Source organism: Falco peregrinus, chromosome 7, assembly GCF_023634155.1.
Source record: "Falco peregrinus isolate bFalPer1 chromosome 7, bFalPer1.pri, whole genome shotgun sequence".
NCBI classification, from domain to species: domain Eukaryota; kingdom Metazoa; phylum Chordata; class Aves; order Falconiformes; family Falconidae; genus Falco; species Falco peregrinus.
Genome location: NC_073727.1, coordinates 68799678 through 68824507, shown reverse-complemented (window position 1 = coordinate 68824507; position 24830 = coordinate 68799678). Strand labels below are relative to the sequence as shown.

General features: G+C 37.8%; 1 protein-coding gene across 5 annotated transcripts in view; it reads left to right on the top strand.

Moving 5' to 3' along the window:
• ERICH1 (glutamate rich 1) overlaps nt 1-24830 on the top strand; it is a 102953-nt gene that overhangs the window by 28641 nt on the left and 49482 nt on the right. For all 5 annotated transcript variants that reach the window (XR_008748091.1, XR_008748093.1, XR_008748090.1 and 2 more), the window contains one exon: nt 7912-8046. Coding sequence is in view for 1 of the 5 variants with exons in the window: in XM_055810584.1 (XP_055666559.1) it covers nt 7912-8046 (135 nt within the window). In the remaining 4 variants the exon portion in view is untranslated. The remainder of the gene's footprint in view (nt 1-7911; nt 8047-24830) is intronic.

The following is a 24830-nucleotide window of genomic DNA, read 5'->3' as shown; positions in this document are numbered from 1 at the left end:
AAGTCATAGCTGGGTGTTTGCAAGGGATAATTTTGTGGAAGAGATCAGTCTTGGGCAGATTGGGTGCACTTGATGGTTGTTCTGGTGAGGCTGCAACATGTTCCAGCTGACTTCTGGACTTGAGTCCTCCATTTGCTCTATGGAGGCCAGTTGTGTGAGGTTCTACAAAGAAAAGTGCCTCTAAGAGTAATATTTGTTCCTTCTGTGGTTTTGTAAACATCCTTTAGATGTGGGGGGTTTCCCACATAAGACTGGGGGATTTGTTGCTACACTGAGATTATGCAGTTGTGAGTATACCTTTTTTTATTATTATTATATGGTAACAGTTTTGTTTGACATTCTTGCACAGGACTAGGAAAGAGTAATGCTTGATTTGTGGTTTGTAAACTTACTCAAGATGAATATGGGGTGAATAAATATGCAACTTGGTGTTACAGAAATGAAGTAGCAATATGTTTGCTGATACAAAACAGCAATTTAACCAAGTTTGATACTAAATGCAACAGTTGTTTAACAACATTCAGTGGCAAAGTACATTTGATTATTTACTAGATAGAGGACAGGGTCAGACAAAACTGTCAGGGAGACCCTCCCACTGAGTCATGAGGTTCAGAAAAAGGACCTCCTTGCTTTCCAAACTTCTCAGAAAGGAGTCTAGGTGCAGATGGATCCAGTCCTAGTTCTGGACTTGGTCAACTGTGTTTATATCTAAAGGATTATATATCTGCAGTCAATCCTTTATATCACTCGGCTACAATTTCAAAGCTTAGCATGCTATTCGTCACTTAATTGGAATCTGTTGTGGCAAGGAATCTCTCAGCCTCGAGGAGTAACCTTGAGGGGTGTCTGTATTCAAGGGGAGCCCCTGGCATGCAGCTCACAGCCATGCAGGAGGGTGCAATGGGCCCTGGGCTGTCTGCTCATTGGGGAATAAGGTGATTAATTTCTAGTCATATTTGCATACTGGTTGTATTTTTGTTGGCACATGTACAACTAGCCTTCAGCTGTTGCGAGCAAGATGTATGGCCCTTCACTATTGTGGTGTTGTCTATCTCCCAGATTCGAACTTAGGCCAGATGCAGCCATCACAACCACTACTGGGGGCTATTGCTTAAACAGAAAAGGTGAAGGGGGGAGGAAGCACAGTGCTGTGCTCCACCCCATGATTATAGTCAATTCATCTTACCCTCACGGAGGGGTGGTATAGTGACCTCTTGCCTCTGTGCTATAAATGGTGTATTGATAGTTTGTGCGCTTTACACATCTGCGGTAAGTAGTTAGTGAAGCACTGCTATTTGTTATGCATTAATTTGTATGTTTTAGGTGGTTGAAGTTGGGTTATTTGTTTTATCATGTACCAGCCTTTACATACAGTATAATTATAAGCAGTAGACGTGTTAGAGTTAGTAAAATCACAGCTGGGTGAAGCATGAAATTAAAAACTCCCATTGCTGTCAGTGACAATCCAATAAGAGTTTCTCAGCAATGTTTTCCACTCTTCCTCACTTTTTCCAGTACATGGTTATCTCTTCTGTATCACGATGAACGATGATTACAGTTTTTTGTCCACCGTTTCAGATGTGTTCTAGCAGTTGACACAGATCATAATGCTGTAGCGGTTTCTTCACCAATGTAAGATTCATTCCCATGGGCATAGGCAATAAATCTTGATTCAGTGTATAGTTAGATTGTAACAATTGATAAGACATAACAGGAGATGAATAATTAAAGTTGTATTCCATAAATTTAGTAAATTTACAAGCACAAATATTTGAGCAACTGCTTGTATCTACAGTAATATTATCTACAAATGTAAAATCACAAAGGGTTCTCATACAAACACATCCCTTGCCAATATATACAAGCATAGTTTCAGGGTTTTCATTGGGATGTATTTCAAAATGACAGATGCTTTGTTCAGTGTCAAGACAAATGTCTTGGGCTTTGATAGTGTTACTCTCACAAATAAATCCTTGTTCCTTTACAACACATGCATTAACATGAATAGTTTGCCATTTGTTTCTGTTTTGTAGGGCCCATACTTTTATGTTCTAATGGATAGCATAGCTCCATTGTGATTTAATCCTAGCAAAATAACAGAGTATATGGTGCATACTGAAGCAAAGGCTGTGGCTTTATTGTTGATGGGGTCGTAAGTAAAACTGACCAAATACCACCAAGACTGGATTTATTTCTCAAATTTAGTTGCACTATCCCAAAGTACCTTTCAAATTTCAGTGGGTAAGGTGCCCTCTTCACCTTCTCTTATTAATTGCTGCTACCATAGGTTGCATCCATAGTTGAGCTTGGATACAGCTAAGAGCTAGAGAAATGTTCTTTTGGGCTACACCAAGTGCATCCACAATCAGTTGGTGGTCTCTTTCATTATTTCTTTCCCATTGAGACAATACATCAGATTAGAGCCATTGGTTCATTCCCAATGCTAAAAGAGAAGACTGCAATGGTTGTTCTCATTTATTTAAATCAAGCGCAACAACGGGTGCTTCAGCATCTCTACTATTCAAGGCTCCAAATTCTGTCCCTATGATACCGGTCACATCTCTCCTTGTTTGTCTTGGAGAGGTGAGGGTTTATCCATGTAACCATGCTAACTGTCCTGCATAGAATGTATGTAGGAATGGTAAAGAGGTCTGTTTGATTGTATAGATACTAATTTGTATCAATAATTATGTTTAAGAGACCATGATGGATTAAATAACACTTGTTATTGGCTTCTACTTTTGATCACATATCATCCAATTCCAGAAATTTGGGGGGAATAAGAGTTTTCTTATCCTTTACAATTAGGACAGATGTTGTACCAGGCTCAGTAATATCTTTTTTTAAATTTAAATGATAGTCCCACACCATGGTGAGCCCAGGGGCAGACTACAAAACCAGGTTGTATTAAGGTAAAAATGTACCAACAGTCCGGTCTTTCAGAGGTGCAAAGTTTTGTATCTTTTGCTGTTGTTTGACGTAACGTAGTACACAGAAATCTGAGATGCCTTCTCATGAGTAGACCCATTGATCGCATGGCATCCTATTTTAATTTCTTTTCTGGCCATTCCTCCAAGTTGGGGAACTTTGTGAGCTTCATCTTTATCCCAGCTCCATTAGTTTGCTAAGTATATTTTGGTTCTGTGCGTGACTGTGCTGGAAAGCTTTAAATCTCCCTTACTGGAGCGTATAGCCATACTTCTGGTATATTTAACATGAGCTTGAGACCACGGCCACTCTAGGGTTCTTTCATCACAGGTTAAGAGAAGCAGCATTGCTAGGATTTGGAATAGTAGCATGACCACAGCATTTCCATTTGCCATCCTGTGGGGTGCTGCAAGCGAAAAGTAGACACTTGTTTCAGTGGGGAGAGTCTGAACAGGCTACCCCATTAAAAAGAATGAAAAAATACATCATGCATTAATTCTGTGTTTTGCACCACTGCCATTGGTAGCTTCCCAGACAAGTGGGCCATGAAGTTGAGTTAATGTCACAGTACTCGTGGATGGTAGCTTGACCATCACAGGCTGTCCTGGCTATAATGTTGTCAGATACTCTCTTTTCCCAGTAAGTGGAGCACTAAGCTCAGTTTTTACGAAGAATGCTTGGTTTGCAGGGCTTTCAGTGGGCCCATATTGATTATTTAATTGATGGAGTACTTTGGGAAGTCATATATCCCCATTGAGGCTGGTGTGGTTTGCGACTCCTTTTCAATAAGCCAATAGCTCTTTCTACCATCACATTTGATTGAGGGTAGTATGGTGTGTGGAAAACCCATGTAATTTCCTCATTTTTTTGCCCAATCTTGTACGTACGTACATGTAAAATGTGAGCCATTATCACTTTGGGTAATACCAGGAATAGGTAGATTTGAGAATCTGTCTCTCAAATCTAGAGCCAAGATGATATACCTTGCACTGTGTTTTGCCTATTAGCTTTCCAACACTTACTTGCTATAAGCAAATCGGAGACTAATCCCACTCCTGTGAGAATGTATTGATATCCGACAGGGGATTTGAATGGTCCAATATAATGTGTGCCGTGTAGACCATAAATTTTCCTGTCATTGATATGTAGAGGTGGTGTTTTAGCAAGGGTGATATGCTTGTAATTTCAGTCTACACTGGAGACATTATGTAAGGATATGTTTACGAGTTTTCCTGTGTTCATAGGCCAGCCCTTACTCTGTGCAGCAGAGTGCTGCTTTACCTGTGTGGCCTAAGTTTTAATGTAAGCATTCTCCCAATCAATACCACTCAGGATTTAAGGTGATTTTCCTGATTTTAGTTAGCTCATCTACTTTCTGATTCCACTTTGTGGCTGGTTGATTATCCTTAGCATGAGCTGTTACCTGTCACACCTTGAACAGTGTTTTTCTGGCTATATCTAGTAGTAATTGCCTATCTTTGGTTCTCCAGGCTGGGAATCTATTTACTTCCTAATTCAAGGTTTCCCGTTCACAGAGCCACTGTGTGGCACCAGCCCACACAGTGTAAGAGTCTACGTCTATGACTTCTGTTATGTGCTGCCAAAACAATTGCTCCTATTTCTCCTACTCATACACTGCCATCACCTTCTATTACTTGTTTACTGGTGATAGTATCTAATGCAATGCCTTTATATTGCCATTTACCATTTACTCTTTCTGCTGAAGCATCTGTAAACCACATGTTTTCTGTTGATGTACTGTCAGTGGGGGGTGGTATATTCTGTTAGGCAGGCTTACCATTATCTGATAGTGGGATTTTGTGCAACTTTTTCTGGGGAAATCTTTTCTAGGATTGCTTCTAGTAAATGAAATGGTCCTCTAGTTTGCACGGGTTGTCCCTGATGTATTTTCTAAACTCATTTAACTGCTTGGACTAAAGATAAAAGTACCTTTTTCCCATTCAGAGTATCGTTGTTCTGTTTCTTTAAAAGTAGTTGAGCTAAACAATAAAGGTCTTTTTGGCCCATCAGGGCCAGTTTGGAAGAGGTTGTAGTAAGTAGCACGTTTGGCGAAACCTCATTTGGCTGTAATAGTGTTGTGGGGCTGTGCTGGTCCCAGCGACTGATACATTTTTAATTCTTCAGTTAGATATTTGACTGCCTCTCTATGTTCTTCTGACTTCCAGAGTTTGCCTTTTTGTAACATAAAATGATAGAAAATCCAGGTACATGCTTCCTCCAATATCCTAAAGTTCCCATTAATTGTTGTAACTCCTTCTCCTGGAGTGCAGCATTTTCAGCTTTCTCATTTTTTTTTCTTAAGGTTTCTAGAGAAATCACTGTGCTGCCCATTATCGATCAAGTATCTAAAGATTTTACTTCTGTACTTGCTCCCTGACATTTTCAATCCTTTCAATCTCTGCAGTCAGTCCTTTACATCACTTAGCTACAATTTCAAAGCTTAGCATGCTATTCGTCACTTAACGGGAATCTGTTGTGGCAAGGAATCTCTCAGCCTCAAGGAGTAACCTTGAGGGGTGTCTGTATTCAAGGGGAGCCCCTGGCATGCAGCTCGCAGCCATGCAGGAGGGTGCAATGGGCCCTGGGCTGTCTGCTCGTTGGGGAGTAAGGTGATTGATTTCTAGTCATATTTGCATATTGGTCGTATTTTGGTTGGCACATGTGCAACTAGCCCTCAGCTGCTGAGCCAGATCTATGGCCCTTAGCTGTTGTGTTATCATCTGTCTCCCAGATTCGAACTTAGGCCAGATGCAGCCACCACAACCACCACTGGGGGCTATTGCTTAAACAGAAAAGGTGAAGGGGAAGCACGGTGCCAGGCTTGGGAACTCCCATTTAAACAGGTCAACTTAAATTGTTTTGAGTCATTGCTCATTTACATAGTAAACGTTGTTACTGTTGTTCTTTGTAAGATTAGGTGTTCTATATAGTCCTTCAAATTCTGTCATGTGTAACTCTTTGGTCTGGGAGGTTAATATCACAGTATATCTACTGCTTTTATGGTTAAAGAGTTTGTCAGGACTGCTGCAAATTGAGTTTAATGTTTTCACGGTCATCTTTGTTTTACAAAACCTAAATGTAAAGGGATAAAAGGGGAAACTTGAAATTGTTCAGAAGGGAGCATCTCAAGAAACATTTGTACATCCTTATAATTTAAAGCTGTCACCAATTAGCACTACATCATTAATCAACCTGGGTGAGGGGGTGGAAATCAATGCAAGTACTGCCAGTTCGGTGATTTGGCATCATCTTCATAGAAAGGATCTGCTGAAGAATTATTCCGAATTAATTTTTGGTGGATCTTTTTCCAAATTACATAATTGCTCTTCATCTTTCTGTATGACTGACTTTCCTTTGTTCTCCCTTAAAGTAAGAATCACCAATACCAGTTTGAAATTTTGTGGCTTGAAAAACTGACAACTTTCTAACGTGTTCTCAAAACAGAATTATTACATCCTGATGATTTATTACATCCTGATGATGCGAACAACTGTGATGCAGCTTTTCAAAAGTGCCTTGAATGTTCTGAAATGTACTTTATCATAGATGCCTAAGATGATTAGTCATGCCGAACTCTTTGAAGTATGCTGAGAAATATCAGTCTATAGTTAAATTACAAATTTGCATACAATATGTATAGTTAAATTACATATTAGAAACATAGTTCCCTAACAAGAATTATTCCTATTAGACAGATACTTTAAATGTTTAGGTATTAGTCCAACCGTAGCTGTAGCTTGATAATAAACTCAGATTGTCTGGGATCTGGTAGCAAGTTTGTGATGTAAGGAGGTTAATTGTGTCCGCTTGCCGATGTTTGTACCATATATTATTTTACACTTCTGTCTGTGTTTTAAAGGGCCAAACTGACCCCAAGAAGGGAGGGCTAGTGCTGAGTCTGCTGGCTTACGCAGCTGGCTGGCTGTTTAAAAACAAAAACCCTACAAAAAACCCCAAGAAACAAAACCACAATGGAAGACCAAAAAATACACTGAACAGTCTAAAATTACATTGCAGCATTTGGAGACGCCCTGACATCCTGGCCCTCTTTGAAAGGCTTTTGTCTCCTTGTGGTTGATACCTACTGTTGTCACTGCTGAGCAAAAAAAAAAATCAGTCTGCTATTTGGACTGGTTTCATGTAACAAGCAGAGAGGCTTCTCTGTCATTTCTACAGAGCTACTTCTTGTCTGGTGAACAACTGGAAAGTTTATGCTGCCACTCTTGCATGTATTTTTAAATACCTTTTAAAGATACAAGGGATCCTACAAAAACAGTCTGCTCTCATCATCAGAAGTAGTTTCTTATACAATGAAACAGTTGGAAAGCTGACCCTTGGCACTTTTTCCCCCCACACACTGAAGAAAGAAGCAGAGGAAGGATGAGGAGATGAGCCCTCTTGGGCAGGCACTGCTGAGGCTTAGTCAAGTGTGCCTTTCAAACTCCCTTTATCTTTGTCCCCTTCATAACAGCATAGGCAATGTTTAAAAGGTCTGCAGATGGACAAACCAAAGTTCTGTGTTTCTTTTTTCTGTTGCTTCTATCACTTTGTTATCAGCTTGTATCTCTCCATCCATCCATCTTTTATAAAACAGTTCTTAAAGTAATAGTATCTGCTCATGCTGAATGGGGAAAAATGTGTTGATTGCCTCTTAAAATATTACTGTAAGTTGAAGCTTCTTCTGAAGTTAGGACAGGAGAGTGTCTGACACAAGGAAAAAAGGTGTTTCTGGTGGAAGGCATTAACCTGTGGAGTATTTGTTTATTTACAGCTGCTGTGGAATTCAGTAAAATTGTGTTTGTTATATGATAATGTCAGTGTTCCACACCTGACTTCCTCTAACTTCCTTTTCCTCTAAGGATTTTTGAGACTGCTTATTATCATTGCAATAGTTGGGAAAAGGTTTGAGGAAAATCTATGCTGAGATCAATAGCCAGACACCTTGTTTTTTCTGTTTTGTAGGTGGTGACAATACAGTTACGTCTTCAAGGAGAAAGTACACAGTGAATCTTCCTCCAGAGGGTTACACTGTAGTTACTCCAGATGCTATTAGGAGTTCAGTTTCTGAAAACTCAGGTGGTAGCGGTGACTCAACAGGTAAGTTTGGATGGTTGTTACTAGGACGAATTTTTCTCAAGAGAAGCTTCTTGGCTCCTGTAGTTAAGTAGATCCAAACTGCAACAATTAATTATTTAAACTATTGCTGCCAGTGGGTGTCACTGTTCTGCAGCATAAGCAGAGTAAGGCTGTACATCTCTATGGGTTCCTTTCCATTGTTAGAATTTGAAGACCAGACTCAACATCTGGTTATAGCCATAGAGTGCCACTGATCTTACTGAAGTTACATAAAGTGTAACTGAGGAGAAAAGTCTTCCACGCCTCCCATTCAAGTGCCACATGTATATGATGCCTGTTCCCAGTTATTTTTAAGAGTAAATGTCAGGCAAAGCTGTTTTAGTAAGTCTTACTCCTGATGTTCTGAGGAATTGGGCAAAGACTTAATGACTCTTTAAATTTATCTCTCCCAGTTAGATGTTCACCTGACTGGAGTTGATGGAGGGTAATCCTTTAGCATTGACAAGAAACTGTCACCAGGCAACTTCAGAACCAATATTTAGTGTTATCAAAGGATACAAGAGAAGCAACACAGATATGTAAAGAAGTGGCCTCTAAATTGGCCTCCATTAAAAACATGGGGTTTTGAATGACGTTGCTAGAATGAAATTGATTGTCTTCGAAAAAGTCCTCAGATAAGACAAATTAATTAAGTTTTTTTCAATTGTTATGTTCCTGTGCGTATATGTTTTTCCAGATTGTCTATCGCTGTCTTTTGTTGCTAGGGACAGTCTACAGCAAAGAAAATATCCAGGTGAACCAGCTGAAGTCAAATGCTTGACAAGCAATGTTTATTAAACTGCTCTATCTGTTTCAGCCCAGGGGCTGCCTAGATGTAAGGAAAACCTGAGATACAACGTGCAGACACAGAAAGGCAAATGCACTTTGCCTTTCGAAAACGGTACCCACAGGGGTGGATTTTTTTGGCTTGGAAATTAGGTCTGCACCCTGTTGTGAGCTCCATTCAGAAGCTGGATACAAGTAAAACTATTAAAGTAACCCAAGAGACTAAAGTGATGACCAGCATGAGTGGTGGCACATCAAGAATGCTCTTTCTGGGAGTGAAATGGTTCAAAGACTTTTTTTATGTTGAGGAAGAACTTTATCAGAGTAACATAACAGTAGATCTTGATACGATGGGGATTATGGGTAGGAAGGTGTTGTAATGCACAACTTCCAGGTTGTGCTTTTTTCTTTGTTAATTAGGATTCATTTTCAGAATCCAGAATGTTTCTAGACTATCCTTAAATTTGTTTAGTTACACAGTTCTCTCTGGGCAGTTCACTGGGTTTCTGTTTCCCAGCATGTCAGATTTAATTATTCTGATATTGAAGCACACTTTCTTTCCCTCAGTGCCATATAATCTCTGTTGATTCTTTGATGCAGTCTCATTTCAGATATTAGAGAGATGCTTCCCTTCTTCTGTATTTTGCTAACAAGATTAAATGAAGTCTTATAATACTTTGTAGGTAAATAGGCCTATAACTTTCACTTTTATACTTGTACTTGAGTGACTTCCAAATAAAACATTAGAATGCAGGCCTTTAAACGCTACAACTGAGATATTAAGTTATCAGCCCAGAACTTCTGTGGCAAACTTACTCAACCGCTCTTTAAAATCTTTTAATAATAAATATGTAGTGCGTACTAGATGTTCGTAGAATCGTAGAATGGTTTGGGTTGGAAGGGACCTTAAAAATCATCTGGTTCCAACCCCCCTGCCATGGGCAGGGACACCTTCCACAAGACCAGCTTGCTCAAAGCCCCATCCAGCCTTGAACACCATCAGGGATTGCAGGAGGGGGCCTGGGAAGCAGGACCACAAGTACCAATCAGTTAGTTGAAAGGAATGTGCTCGAGCATGTGGGTCACAAGCCCTGGTGATAAGGGACGTGAGAAATTACCGAAGGGTATAGAAACAGGGGCTAAGTATCAAGTTGAGACTATACAAGGAATAAGGCAGGGGGTTTGTCAGCTTGCTCAAGGATGTGGTGCAAGAACTGCAGACGTTGTCTTTAACTGTTGCTGAATTGCTAAACAGCTAGTGTGAGATCTTTGCGCGAGTTGCCACACAGTTATAGAATAAGCAAGTTTTTGGACCAATCAGAATAAGATGTAACGACTGCTTGTGTGTATATAATCATGCTGTTAGGCTAATTAAAATGGCATTGGCTTGCATCAAGCTGTGTCCCGTCTCTCAATCACGGCAAGGGATGGGCCATGTTGATGTATTGCATAAGAATAAAGCAGAATAGAATTTAGAATTGCATTATATTGTCCCTTTTTAGGGTCATATACATATTTGTCTGGTTTTAAATGGATAGATTATTGAACAGTGGCTTCACTTGCTCATTTTTTAGATTTAATCTTTTCCTCTAGTATTTCACAACAAACATGCTCAATCGTGATAGCAGTAAGCTGCTTAGTGGCAGTATTGACTGTTGGATAGTGATCTCCTTTAGCTGATCCCAGTCTCAGTGTTCAAGAAAAGTAGGTTTTGGACTTCAGCCACTTTTTTTTAACCGTTAACAAATGCATCTGAAGTTTTGGTACATTTAGTTTTTGATTGGTTTGCTACTTGAGTTTACAGTTTATCATGGAATCAAGAAAAATTAGGTTTTAAGTGATCTTTGGTGGTTTCTAATCTGTGTTCTCTTTGCAAGGTAGGTTTGACTATAGATGGTGTTCTTGCCTGGTATTTGCCTAATTTGTTCTTGAAAACCTCCCTGTAGGGAGATTTTTCTTACATTCTTTTTTTTTAGAGTTGCTCTAGTCTTTCACTACCCTTTAATGCTAGATCTTTCTTGCTGTAGCTTAAGGCCCATATTATTTCTTCCATCTAAATACAGATTACAGAATTAGATATCCGTGTTAACCCTGCAAGGCTGAGGGACATGTTAACTTTACTGATGTGTATGTCTTTTATAGTATTTAATTTAAGCATATACATGAAATTATTGCAGGATGAAGGCTGTGATTTCAGGCAGTCCTCAAAATAGAAAAGGAACGGTTTAGACAATCACACCATGAATTGCTTAGTTTGCTCACCTAGATTTAGTAGTATATCCTTATTTAGATGTCTTTTTGAAAGGATGAAGGAAAGCTCCAATGAGAGCCTTTGACACTGAATTAAAAAAAGGGAGTATGCATGTCTGTATGTATGAACCAATATGTATAAAATTTGTTTTGTTTAGAAGTGTTTCAATATTCCCAAAGACCCAGCTCCCTAAGGTGAAAATGCAGATCTAGTGTTTGCGTCGTTTTACTCCTAATACTATCTATATGATATATTTTAAAAGGCACCAGGCTATCTTCTGCTGTGTTTCCTAAAAAATGGAACATGTTGTGTATATATGCTGAGTAACAAAGGGCTACCTTTCTAGCCTTTTCTAGCCTTTGGACCTAGAAGTAAGGGAAGTAAATTCTGTGGAAATTCAAACAGCAACCTGACTCAGAAAATAATTTTATTATCAAACCGGTCTCATAAAAATAAGATGACCATATCTTGGGATTAACATTTTTCAGTTGTAACTTACAGATCAGTGTGATTTGCTGTGTCTTTTAAATACATAAAGAAAATCAAATCCATGTTTATCTGAATTAATAAGATGATCAAGAGGAGTAGATACGCCATGGCTGAGATTTCATTGCATTCAGTTCATCTGTGGAAGAATGAAATATTCAGTCAGTAGAACATGAATTTAAACATCAGCTGGTTTTGAGAAGTTATTTAAATGTTGAAGTTAATTACAATTATAAATTAAAATAGTTTGTCAGCTCTAAAATGTTTGGGTTTTCCATTATTATTTTTCTTGGAACTAGTAGTTATATTCTGGTTGATACTGTCAGAATGAAATTAATCTTGTCCAGACTAGCTTCTGACCAAGGAAAAAATAACAAAACTAAAAAGGCAGGAAAACAGGTCTGTGTGAATAGTTTAGCATGTCTTTCTCCATCTGTCTCTGTATGTTGTTTTTAGCACTTCAGATAATCTTTCAAATACTTTTATCTGTTGTGTCAAACTGTGACCAGTTATGCCCTTAACATTATGCAGTCAACTTGGGATACACATGTAAATGACTAATTGCATTGAGATTTAAAGTTTTGTGAAGTGTCTTGGCTTCCTTGTGTAATTCTCTTACACATTTCCCAGAGGTCGGAGGAATAACGCTGCTCTTTCAGCCTTGTTTTCTTCATGTAATGGATGAACATGTAGTAATGAGAAGAAAAATCTAAGACTGCCTTGTCATTCAAGAGAATAATAACAATTAAATTTATCCGGTATTGTTAGAATAATAATTTAGACTTGGGTGTCTAATTTTTAAAACCTCCCTTGACTGTTTTGGAGGAACTGAATGTCACTATGGTGGTGTGATCATGTCAGCCTTTTGTTGACTGAACTGAGTAACAGTAATTAGACACTCGAGGGAGGAAATAAAGCAGAGAATTTCTTCTGTTTATCACATTATTTTTGTATTGAGTTACATGTTAGTGCATTGCTTTCTTTCAGCAATAGACATTATACTTTTGACAAGGGCGTTTAAAAACATGTAACATTCAAGCTACATACTAGTTACTATCCATCAAATTCTGGTCGTAAAATCACTATCCTCATAACTTAAAGCTCTTAAATCAGAGATCAAAATTAATTTATTTGTATTTCTCAATAAATAGATAATAATTCTTCAGGAGTAGTCACCTGAGAGGTGCACCATCATGTCTAAAAGGGTGTTCTGTATGAAAGGAGAATCCAGGAAACTTTAATTACGTGTTCCTTAATTTACTAGGAAGCAGCAGCTTAGTTTCCATTTGTTTTGGGTTTTGATTTCATAAGATGAAGTTAAATTGTGGAGGTTTTGCTTCTTATTTTAAGCAGGTGAAACAATATGAAATACTGTATCTTGCATTAAAATATGAATGCTAAAAATGTAACCTTATTCCTTCTAAATGATAAACTTTGGTTTTTTTCCTCCAGCAATGTTTCTTCTTGAATACTCTAAGCTATGATAATAGAATATAACATAGAAAATTATTTTATTTGTGCAAAAAAGTGTGCTGGATTATGGTTTCTCTCTGAACTGGTTTAATATTAAATCCATATTTTTATGTAGAGTTGTAACGTGGTATTTGCTGTTTCTTAGACTTGTGGCAGAGCAAATTCCTGACTGAGACTGTGGAAAATAAGAAGACTGTGCACGTAGGAGTTCAAGAATAGGCAGTAGTTGAGGGCACCTGGAAGACTAGATAAAGAGAATTCCAAGAAAAGTGTTCTTAGGGTATTTTTTTATTTTTAACTTCATACTCAAGTATTTTTGTTCTTGTCCATCTCACCAATATTTTCTTCATATTTTTGAACTGCAGTGCAGTATTCATCTGATAATATCCTGTTGTTACTGTCGCGGTTGTTTCACCAGTGTTGGTGAAACCCCTTATATAGACAAAAGGAGTAAGACCGAACTGTGCTTTATCCCACCTTCTAAGGGGTATGCTATGAGACAGAGTTTTAGTTAAGAGGAAGAGTCCGGTCTGGATGCTCCACTCCTGTGCTGAGAAGTCGTCAAGTTAGAGAAACAGAAGAAGCAAGCAACCCACTTTTTTTTTTTTTCTACCTTTTCGCATCTGGCAAGTCTGAAATAATGTGGAAGGTGGTACTTCTGTGGGAGGCTTTCTCACCTAGTTAAATTTGTTTGTTGGCCTGAGGCAGCGCAGTTCCACATGATAGATGTATACAAGTTAGTTAATGTAGCTGGCCTTTGGACTTTTGCTTTTTTTTTTTTCTTTGTTTCTGTCAGAAAGGGCAATACTGAAAAGAATTGCTACTGCTGCAGCAAGAGGCTCAAGATGAGGGAATTAATTTAGAGATCTCTCTCATTTGCATGCAAGTAAAGTTATTCAAATGAGATGCATTCCAGGAAACTAATGGCCATGTCAGTGAAGGGTACTGATATTGGGAAGGGGTTTTTAGCAGACTTCCCAGAAATGACTGCATTCCCTGAGGTTGGTTCTGCTGGCAAAAGTAGTTGGTCTTACTGATCAGCAAAAGATAAATTTGGTAAAGGCATAATCAGGTAGTCTCTTATCTGTCTAGTGTCTTGATTCAATTAAAGTTTAAGGCAGCCATTTTAGGAAGACTTAACAATGCTTAAGCCTGTGTTTGTTGTTAAGATGATGTTAGTATTATTCCTGTGTTAACTACTTAGGTTCTTGGCTGGTGGCTGGGAATGTCATACATTACAGAACTGATATACTTAGCACGCCAAGGGAACAATATATTTTAAGCAGCTAATGCCGGCAGCAAACCTTTTTCACTGGTAGGTAGCACTGTTTGTGAAACTTCAGCATTATGACTATCTTTGTAGCCTTCAAACTAGAGAGATCATTAACTTAATCTTCTGTACCTGTTAGAGAGGTCATACCTCATATTGAGCTCAGGAGTTTGTGTTTGAAAAAAAAAAAAAATATCATGCACATTTCAAAAATGTCACAGAGGCTCTGGTAATTAGTTCTAATAGTTAATTGGCCTGAATGTATTGGGGGGGGGGGGGGGAGACAATTTGAAAATTGCTTTTTTTCCTGCCTTCCTCCATGTGAGTGAAGAGCATTTATTAAGCAGTATTTTCTTCCCACAAAGTGCAGGTAATCAAGTCACCATCATCTTTTCTGATTAGATAAATTGATTCACTTGTGTATTTCACTAAGATACTTCAGTCCTCAAGTCACTTTTGTAGCTCTTTTATGTATCTCCCCATTCACAACATCCTTGTAAGAATACAAACTCCAGTACTTCCTGTAGTATTTGTGGTTTCAACAAGGCCATGTGTTGAAATAAGTCTTTGTAATTCTGCCCACTACTCTTGGATTTTTTGTATGTCAAAAAATTGCATCAATCTTTTTCTGCCACAGCATTCCACCAAGAACTCCTGTTATTTGATACGTTGATACCTTAGCCATTGCCAGAAGTCAGTCTGTTGAAAAATGTTTTCTGTTAAACCACTGCATTTGATCATGTTTAAAATTTGTCTGGTTTGTTTGATTTTGGTTTGTTGTTTCTGTTGTTGGTTGTTGGGTTTTGAGTTCTTTGGGGTTTTTTTTTTTTTTTAGAACTAGATTACCAAGTAGTACTTATGTATAACTTCCCTGTTTTCAGTCTTTTTTAATATCAACAATAATTCTATTATTAAGCACTGATGAAAAAGCCAAGTAGCTGCAAGCTTTCTGCCAGTACCTACAGAAGTAGGCTTTTTTAAATTTTAAGTCACCTCAAACCATATCTCGGAATCTCAGTGCTAAGAGTTCATAGGCTCTATGTGTTGCAAGAAAAGGGTATCCAAAGCTGTAAGTATTTTTATTTTCTCTGTATATTAACTCATGTCTTACGTTTGCCATCCTGGAGTCATACCACATGACTTCAGCATGTCCTGGCATCCCAGTTTCAACGTCCCAAGTACAACAGATTGCCCAGAATTCTTTACCATTGAAGAAAGTAATACTGTATCAAAGGTTTACATATGTTTTCAAATTAATTAGAGGAAGTATTGGAGAAAGAGAAAAGAAATTTTGCATTAAAAAATACTTATGTTTGTAACTCCACGTCAGTTTGTTCATGCATACATTTACCTCAATGATGTTACTATATATTGTGTGCATAATACTACTTAAGTATAAATCAAAATGTTTAACAGTACTCAATGACTAACAGGCTATTACCTATTTTAAGTAAAAGATAGATTTCTGTTCAGGAAAGAGCTCAACATGAAATAAACTGGACTTCCCTTGAAGACTAAGGAATTTAAGCACACGTACAATTGCTTTTCTGAGTCTGGTATCTGAGAGAAAGAGCTAAGGAAAAAACCCAAACCCCTGTGAATCAGATTGTCTTGTAGTATGTTCTGTCAGCTGCTCCTGCATCGACTGTTCAGAATCCTGTGGCCACTTGCTGTGTTCTGAATATTCAAAGCTTTTAACAAGACAAACAGAGGGAACTGTGGCAATTTGGGGATAAGGATTCTGCGTTTGAAAAATTGCATTGCAAAAGAAGTAATAAAATCCTTTCCAGTTTTACTCCACTAAAAACAAAAATCAAACAATATACCTATTAAAGAATGCTTACATATAAAACTCGTATCTAATTTAGGACTTCTTTCATTACTCTGGCATACTTAATGATGCTAAAAGATAGTCTTTGAATAATGAGATGCTAAAGTCCATCTCTTAACTTAGTACAGTAAGTCTGTGTTTTGCAACACAGGTGCACCACATCATATTTCAAATGATAGCATGAATAAGTTAATGTGATTGATATGCAGATATCCAGACTTTTCTTACAACTCGCTGAAAAAAAGGCATTTTTTCTGTCCCACTTTCAACTACTTCCAAAAAAACTATTGCTGTAAGGTTTGTTTCTCTTTTCTCCTTTCCTCAGACTTGTTAGCATGAGTCTTTCCTCTTGTAGTAAGGATGGTATGGACTTGCAAACTTATTTATAGAAGAGTTACTACCTTTGAAAAGTGATTTTCAGTAATTCAGCAAGGAATAAGCAGTGATTATATGACATTTCTGACTCTTGTATTTTTAATGGTTAGGTTAAGTCCTTTTTAATTTCTGTTAATGAATTCCCCTAATTAACTTCGGGTGTTCTAGTTTTATTTCTCTGCCAGTTTGGATGTCACTGTTTATTATTAAAGCAGTATCTTTGTAGATGAGTAAATTATAGATGATAGCATTCTGTAATTTAACTCTGTTCTTGCAGAAATTAATGTATGACTCCCAGTTTGTGAATGGCAGATTTTCTTGAGTTCCCAACGGCTTCAGGCATTTCCATGTGTATTGTCATCCTTGGAAAGCAAGCTGTAGCAACAATGACATCTCTGGTAAGGATGTTAACATAAGTGTTTCCATAATGTTGCTGGTGTTTATAGATCAATCAATAACTTGGAAGGGGAGATGTCTGTGAGGTTAAGCAACTTTCTCCTCTACAGCCAGTTTCTTCTTCAGTGTAAGTGTACTTGACATGGTGTGTGACAGATGCCACAAACAAGTAGAAGTGTTGGACACCTGTGGCTGAAGAGTTCTGTATGTCAGATGTTTTCTCCTTGAATATCCTTTCTGAAGACCTTGTATTTGTTGATAGATAAAATGACATTCCTAAAGATAATATCACCACAGGTTTCTTTCTGAAATTGAGTAAGATTAAATAAGCATTTTTGTTTTCAGAGTTCAGATAAAGTATTTAATCATTTGTTATCTCAGGCTTAATTTAAAAGAAAAAAGTTAGATCTAGTAGTGCTCATATTTATCCTGACACTGTTATCAGTTGAATTACATCACAACAATTAAACTGCAAGATTGAGAAAGACCTAAGTCAACTTCTGTAATTTAATACTGCTTTGGAAAATTTTAAAATCCTGTTCTGTTGGAACGGGACACTTTTTTTTTAAAGTGACACCTGATTCAAGCGTCATCCAGAATTCTAGTTATGTGTTTAACTTTTATCATACTGACTACCAAGGAATTAAATGTATGCTTAAAGGGAGATGCCTGATGATGCGCCATGCTGCAAAAGCTAGCTAACCACTGTGATCACTTCTCTTTGGGAATCTTTCTTTAGTATACTACATGTAATACAGATTATAAACATTTGGGTAGGTGTAGCTTGCACAGTCACTTACAGAAAAAGTTTCCAGACTACTGGTTTCCTGTAGCAGTACTATGAGCAATTTCAGTGATCTCAGTCAGCCAGCTAGAATCTAGTAATCCCCTCTTGATTTCACAACAAATCTGAGCCTCCTGAAGGTGAGTATGAAATTCACCAAGAAATTCACTACTGCCCATAGAAGGTTTTTAAATACAGGATTGGGATATCAATTGAAACTGTAGGTGTGAATCGCTAGTTTAGGTTTATATAGAGTGTAGAAACCAGTCATTTCTAACTACAACTGTCTGTAACTGTTTACATTTTCTAAATACCAATAGATCCACGAGCATATAGGACTCTTACAGAACTAATGCATCATGGTATGGGTTAGGAGTTTTTTGAAGTCACTGAACTCTTCAGTATTTCTTGTGTGATAGTATCTAACATAAAGACATTGGTAGATATCTGTTTAAAAATAAAATACCACACACAACACACACACTCCCTCCTGCCCCACACACACACATATACCCACCTCCCCAACCCCCCAAAAAACTCTAGAAAATTACTTTGGAAGTAGAATGGCAAAGAATTCTGCCCCAGATTTTTAGTCCAAATTTGTGTGTGGTGTTAGGAAAGGCTGTAAATGCTACAGAAGTTGTAAGGAAAAAAAGAAAATTTATAGTAATGTGATCCATTGGTAATGCTTTACTTTAGCCATGTCTGCGTATTAATCGTTTATTAACGATCTTTATCTTTCTGTAACTGTAAATAAGTACACTTATAGATAGTGTAAGTATTAGTTAACTTTATGCATGTTTTTGAGAAAGCTTTGAATAATTGAATAAGAAAAATGTACCTTTGAAATGAGATCTCATTTCTCTGTGTTCCTGTAGTGCAGAAAACAATGTACCCCTGCCTAATCCTGGTTTGTGCCTTCACATTTTAACAAAGAGAACACTCAGTTGTAACCCAGAGGGCAGTTGTGTGCTTAAGCATAGTAAGAATTTGCCAAGAAGTGCATTCATTTTTAATTAGACATCTTTACTGTAGCAGTTACCTTTGCTTTCTGTAGTGGTTCTTGTCCTTCCATCTGTTTGTTTTCTTACTCCTCCATGATAACAATCAGTGTCTCAGACAGAATCTCCTCTTGTTTACATGTCCATAAGTCTGAAAATAATTCTGTTAAGTAGGTTCTGCTGGTCAGGTAGCAGTATGTGAAGCAGGAGAGAGAATTTCGGCTTTTATCTCTGTGGCATGTTTATTCTTGCTTTTTGTTTTATTTTGAATTACAATGATGACAAACACTTTGGTTGAACGCTCCCTCCTCAATACATGAGCCTCACAGAATGAAGAGGCAGTGTGACCTTCTATTTTCTCCTCTTTCCGGACTGCATCCCTTTAACTTCCCGTATAATTTTTCTGTTCTTGTCCCCCCACCCACTGAGTCACTTCTCCCCTCTCAGATGGAGCATACTCCCCCCTTCTCCTTCCTTGCAGCTGTATTGCAGGCTTACTGTCGTCATAGTGACAGTAGGCAATTGATGGGAAGGGAAAAGAAATAGGGAACAGCACCAAAAAACACTTTAGATCCTAGCAAAAAGCCAGTGCTGTTGTAATTGCAGCCTCACTTGAGCAGACACCCAACACTCTGGAAATCGGACACTGCCTCACTAACTTTCACTGTCTTATTTCATAACAAAATCATGATCAAGACCTAAGCTTTTGCACTTAAGAGCATCAGGGTAAAATCAATGGGTGCTGGATTAAGGGGAAAAGAATGTCAGTAAAAAAAAAAAAAAAAGCTGTTCAGGTGCTTCATTCTGTATCTCAGTGCATCACCTGTAAAAGCGGGAGGATCCGTTGTTTTGTAGATTTTGGAGAGGCTTCTGATTGCTGTTAATATACATGACAATTCCCTTTCAGCTATCAGTTGCGTAGTTGGTTGCATGTAAAATTACAACCTCCGCTGCTTTGCTATTGCCTATGAACCTGTTAGCATTGAACCAAAGCAATGTGTTGCTGTCATACATGTCAAGACCCAAATATCCATTGACTGACAACACACTTGGGAATACTAAGCATAAGAATGTGACCCTGGCTCATCCTTACACTGTTAGGGCTCATGTTGCTCTTTCTCTCTAGTGAGACTTGTTTCAGTGCAGTATTTTCAATTCTCACATTCAATATAAACATAGGGAGCAGGGGAAGAGGAAAGCTGTCTGAATGCAGAATTTCTGTCGTTATATATTACTGTGCTGTTTAAATACTCTAGACACTGTGAAAACACAATAGAAAGCTCACTTCTAACATGAAGGGGCTTATAATCAGTATGGCTGAGTGGACAAGTGTGTGAGTAGTAGTAACCGTGTCTTTTCTTAAACAGTTTTATCTATGAAAAATGCTGCTGCCTTGTATTACATGTCAGAATCGGGCCTACCCAATCATTTCATTTTATTGTTACTCTGTTATAGCAGCTGTTGTAATTTATGGGAGTTTGTGGCCTTACAGCCACATATTGATATAGCTTCCAGTAGACTGTCTCCAGTCTCCACTTGGGAAATTTCTTGATCTCATATCCTTTGCCTTTTGGTTACTGCCCTCTGCACAATTTATAGGTAGCAGTCTTTTAAAGTACTGAGCAGCCCTCTGTGCAACTGTAGCCTGTGCCAAGGAAGCTTTGAAAATCGTCCTTCATCCATCTCCCTTTCCAATACTTCTGCTACATAATTTTGTTTTAGTTTCACCATCTTCCGTCCGTTTTATACTTGAAAGTGGAAATTGGTTCATAGTTGGAGTATGCCCCGTTAGTAATTTGAACTCTATCAGCCTTCTGTAAAGTAGACTAATGGAGAGAAAGGGAGTCACTTCACTGTAGAATCGTGATAGCTCAGTATTAGAGCATTTGCGTTACACATGCCATGCATCAGCCTCCCTCAGCCTCTCTCTTCTCAGCGATCTGTGGAGGGCTGAAAAAAATGGATGTTGCTACAGCAAAAGACAGAAATACCAGTGCACACAAATTTATTGTTGTAATCTAGCCAAAATGTGCTACGGGCAATGTAAGAGTTGCTTTGAACAGCATGTTCTGGCTGACCAAAGCTACTGCAGTTTTTTCTTACTTCTACCAAAGCTGTGTATTCTTTCGCTGCATCTATGTACCATTAGTTTGATTTCCTGCCTCCTTTGGCAATACGCAACTGCACAAGTAGGCATTATGGCAAATACACAATTTCTCCTGATAAAAAGCAAATTAATTCAACAGCTGCATTTCTGATTCACAGTACTAGATGATTTGTATCTGTCTGATGACGGCTCCACCTGACAAACCCCTCTGTGTGAAATCTGAGTGTTCTCAGACTCAGCTGGTATAACCAGCACAGCCATGCTGACGTGAATGGATCTGCCAGTTTAGAGTAGCTGAGCACCTAGCTCTCTACAACTGTAGAGACCTTCACTGACCTGTGGGCTACTGCCCACATCTGACACTTTCCTCCTTTTCTTGATGCAGATATTTTAAACAATAGTCTTGAGCCTCCCATCTTGGCCAGGCTGGTGTAATGACAGGTGAAGTTTTGTGCGAATTCATACCGGTTCTGCCTGCTTCTGTACCTTTCCATAAGTATAGAGTTGCCTTACTTTCTCAGAGCTCTTTTATTTCTGGGTGGGTTGATGATATTTGGTAAGGACTTCCATGTATCTTACCCTACATCTTGCAGCTGGGGGAGTAGGAGAGAACTCGGAATCAGTTTTACAAAACTATTTTTGCTTTGTTAGGCTAATGATACCAGTTTTTCACCAATCTCATTTAATAACCATGAATGAAAGAATTCTTAAGCTGCCTTTCTACAAGGGATTATTTATTAGCTGAATTCATAAATGTTAGGAATACTGAAGGAATGCAACATAAGCCTAATTCACAGATAATTCCAACTTTAAGGTGTGTAGACCAGGATGACAAATACCATATAACCTAAAATCCTGACTGCTAGAAACAAATTCTGCCAATTCAAATTTGTTCAGTACATTAGTCTCAGTGGGTGATGTGGTGGTGGGTTTTTTGGAACCAGGACCAAAGTGTGAGTGTAGTGCTGAACTGGTTATCAGCGTTAGCCACAAAATAAATTCATTCTGTTTCTTTACTTTTCACTGGTAAAGAGAAATTGCACTGTCACAATGCCAGATATAATATAAGATAAAAACTTCATTTTGGTAGCTTGAATAATGGACTAGTCAGGTGCAAAAATCTTAAGTATAATGGAACTGTAAGGGTTGCAGCACCTTAAAGAGAACCTAACAAACACTTAATAAAAAAGGATGCATCCTTAACACACAATGAGTTTAAATCATTTTGTGCTTCTGTCTTAAATCCAGCTTAGGTACTTTCTTATCTGAATGGCTTAGGTTTGCAGTGTGTTCACAGACTGTTTCATTCTGTTTACATTTTTAGTATGCGCTGAACTCCATCAGTGTATCAATATTGCTGGAGTATTTACAAATGGAAACATTGTTTCTCAGTCTGGACAAATACAGAGCTCTATTTTTTTGATCATTGTCTTTCTAAATATGAGGAGTTAGAAGCTAATACTCTTTTTTTACATGTGGGTTTTGTTGTTTGGGTTTTTTTTAATGGAGTGCTTTATTATCCTAATTATAAAATGACATGCAAGATATAATTTTTAGAAATGATAAAGGCATGCAGCTGTTTAGTTGACAGGAAAATTATTTGGTGTGAAATTTTATGAAAAGTGACCAATATTAAATATAGAAATTATATCTAGTTATTCAGCTAGCATTCTTAGAGGAAGCAGCAAGTAAAGTGAAAATGTCTCAAGAAGTTCTTAGTTTTCCAAGCGTAGCTCCTATTCTTTTCCAGCCTTCATTCAATCTACTATAAAAAGCTTTAGTTCTTTTATACTTAACTAACAAATTTAGGTTAGTTGTCCATTAGCTTTTAAATCTGTTATTTGTCTTTTTTCCATCTTGGCTATTCCCTTGCATCTTTATATCTCTGTCCATCATCTATACCGATGCTGACATGGTGAGTTCAAACATCTTTGGGTGCTGTTCTAATAAGCAACTGTGGTGGGTTTAAAGACAAGATGGCTTTATTAAGAGTCATTCCTTAGAGAACTTTACTGAATGCTCAGATCAATACACTTTTCATATCACAAGCTGTGTAAAATTAGTAAAGATTCTGCTGTGGAAGCCCAAACATATAAAGACATGAGCAAAAATACACAATACGGGAATGTGGTTGAAATTCAGAGTGTGTTGATAGACCAGCACAGGGAGGCAGCAGCTGCTGCAGGCTCCAGGGCTGATTTGCAGGTCTGTAAACACTTCATACCTGAAACTGCTGCAACAGACAAAATTTGTGCAAGGACCTGATTTTATTCCATCTCTTCACTGAAGCATATAAGAATACCCTACTAACCTGCTCATATAACTAGAAGAGTGAGACATTAGTGATATTATAACAAGTGTTGATAATAAAGTCTAGCTAGGATCAGACTTACAGTTTGGAGGAACCTGTCTCTTCTCTTTCTGTGGTCACATAAAAAGTGAATATTACAGTAGCTTATACATCCGTCTTAAATACCTTAGCTGAACTGTAGCATTTTTACCAAAAAGAACATAGTGTCCATCCTTCCCGTTCTTCTGCCAGAGAAAAAGATTGATTGATTCTTTGTTCAGTGCTTCTTTATTTGGTGTGTAGGTGAACACTGTAGAGGACAGGAATATTAATTTGTGCTTGCTACAGCTTCTTAAGAAATGGAAATACATAGCCGTAGGATAAATGGCAAGACTTAAAGTAATAAAATAGTGATACAATTCTTCTGCTTTCATCTCAGGATCCAGGTTTAATCTTGTTGCCTTTTGCAAGCTTTACTCCTGAAAAAAATGCCAGATGTTCTTGGCGTCTTCTTTGTAGCAACTTGCCAATAGAATTCTCACATATACCTCCATTGCTAACTCACTGTCTCTTGGGCTTTTTGTGTTTATTTTGGGCTTCTCCCCCTGCCCCCCCCCCCCCCCCCCCCCCCCCCCCCGACGACATGTTTTCCAATGCCTCTTGTGGTTTTTTCTGTTCTGTAGTGATTCTTTAACTACGTTTGCCTATGATTGTTTTAAGGCATTTAGTTGCCTGGTGAAGTAAGTACTCATAGTCAATTCTGAAATGCTGCTCAGCTGAACTTTGGTACTATAATTTTGAATATATTGTTGATGGGTGGACCCTTTAATGTTAAGTATTATACAGCTTTGGATGGAGATTTTCTTTAAAAGGGAAGAATAATATATCAAGGAAGAATGAAAGACGATGAAATGCAGTATGCAGTGTTTCCTTACTTCATATGTGTTACATACATATGTATGTATGTGTTTCTAATTTCCAACATTGTAAGATATTTTTAGTGATTGCATGGCATTTAGATGTAAGTAATGTCAGAAACTACTTTTCCCATGAAAAAGATTCCATTACAATATTTTCTTTGTATATATCTAGAAATCATAATGGTATACAGCATCCACTAATAATCGGCAATGTTTGCATTTGAAAATAAACATCACACTGTTTAGGGCAAAACCATGTATATTTGCATAGAGCACTTCAGCAAAAGCTTCAGAGAGGGTGTTATAACTTGCAAATATGCAGAAAAATATCTAGGTAAAAATGCAATGGTTGAATTACTTGAATGTGTTCTGTAGTGATCATCTACAGTTCTTTTCCTTTTTGCTCTGTAACTCTGGCATTTTTATTAAGTACATTGTTGGTTAAATATATGTGTTAAATTGAAATGCCTCTAGCAGTTAGATTACAAGCTGTATAAACTTCCATTATGCATTATATATCAGTTAGTTCAAATGTATCTACAAGGTCTTTACACTTCCCTTTTCTATACCTTCTCTTGTAATGGCAGTAATTCCATACACTTAAACTTGCTTGCAGTGAAATGCTATTTTAAAAGCTAAGTAAATGAAAGCCCTGAATTACTTTGTGCTGCTTGCAGTCTATTTTTTAGCGAACTTCTGCCAGCTTTTTGTGTCACTGTATGTTTTAATACGGTGGAAGCTCTCTCCACCTGCTGTAATATAAGGTAATGGCAGAAGTGAATCTTGTGGGAAGTCC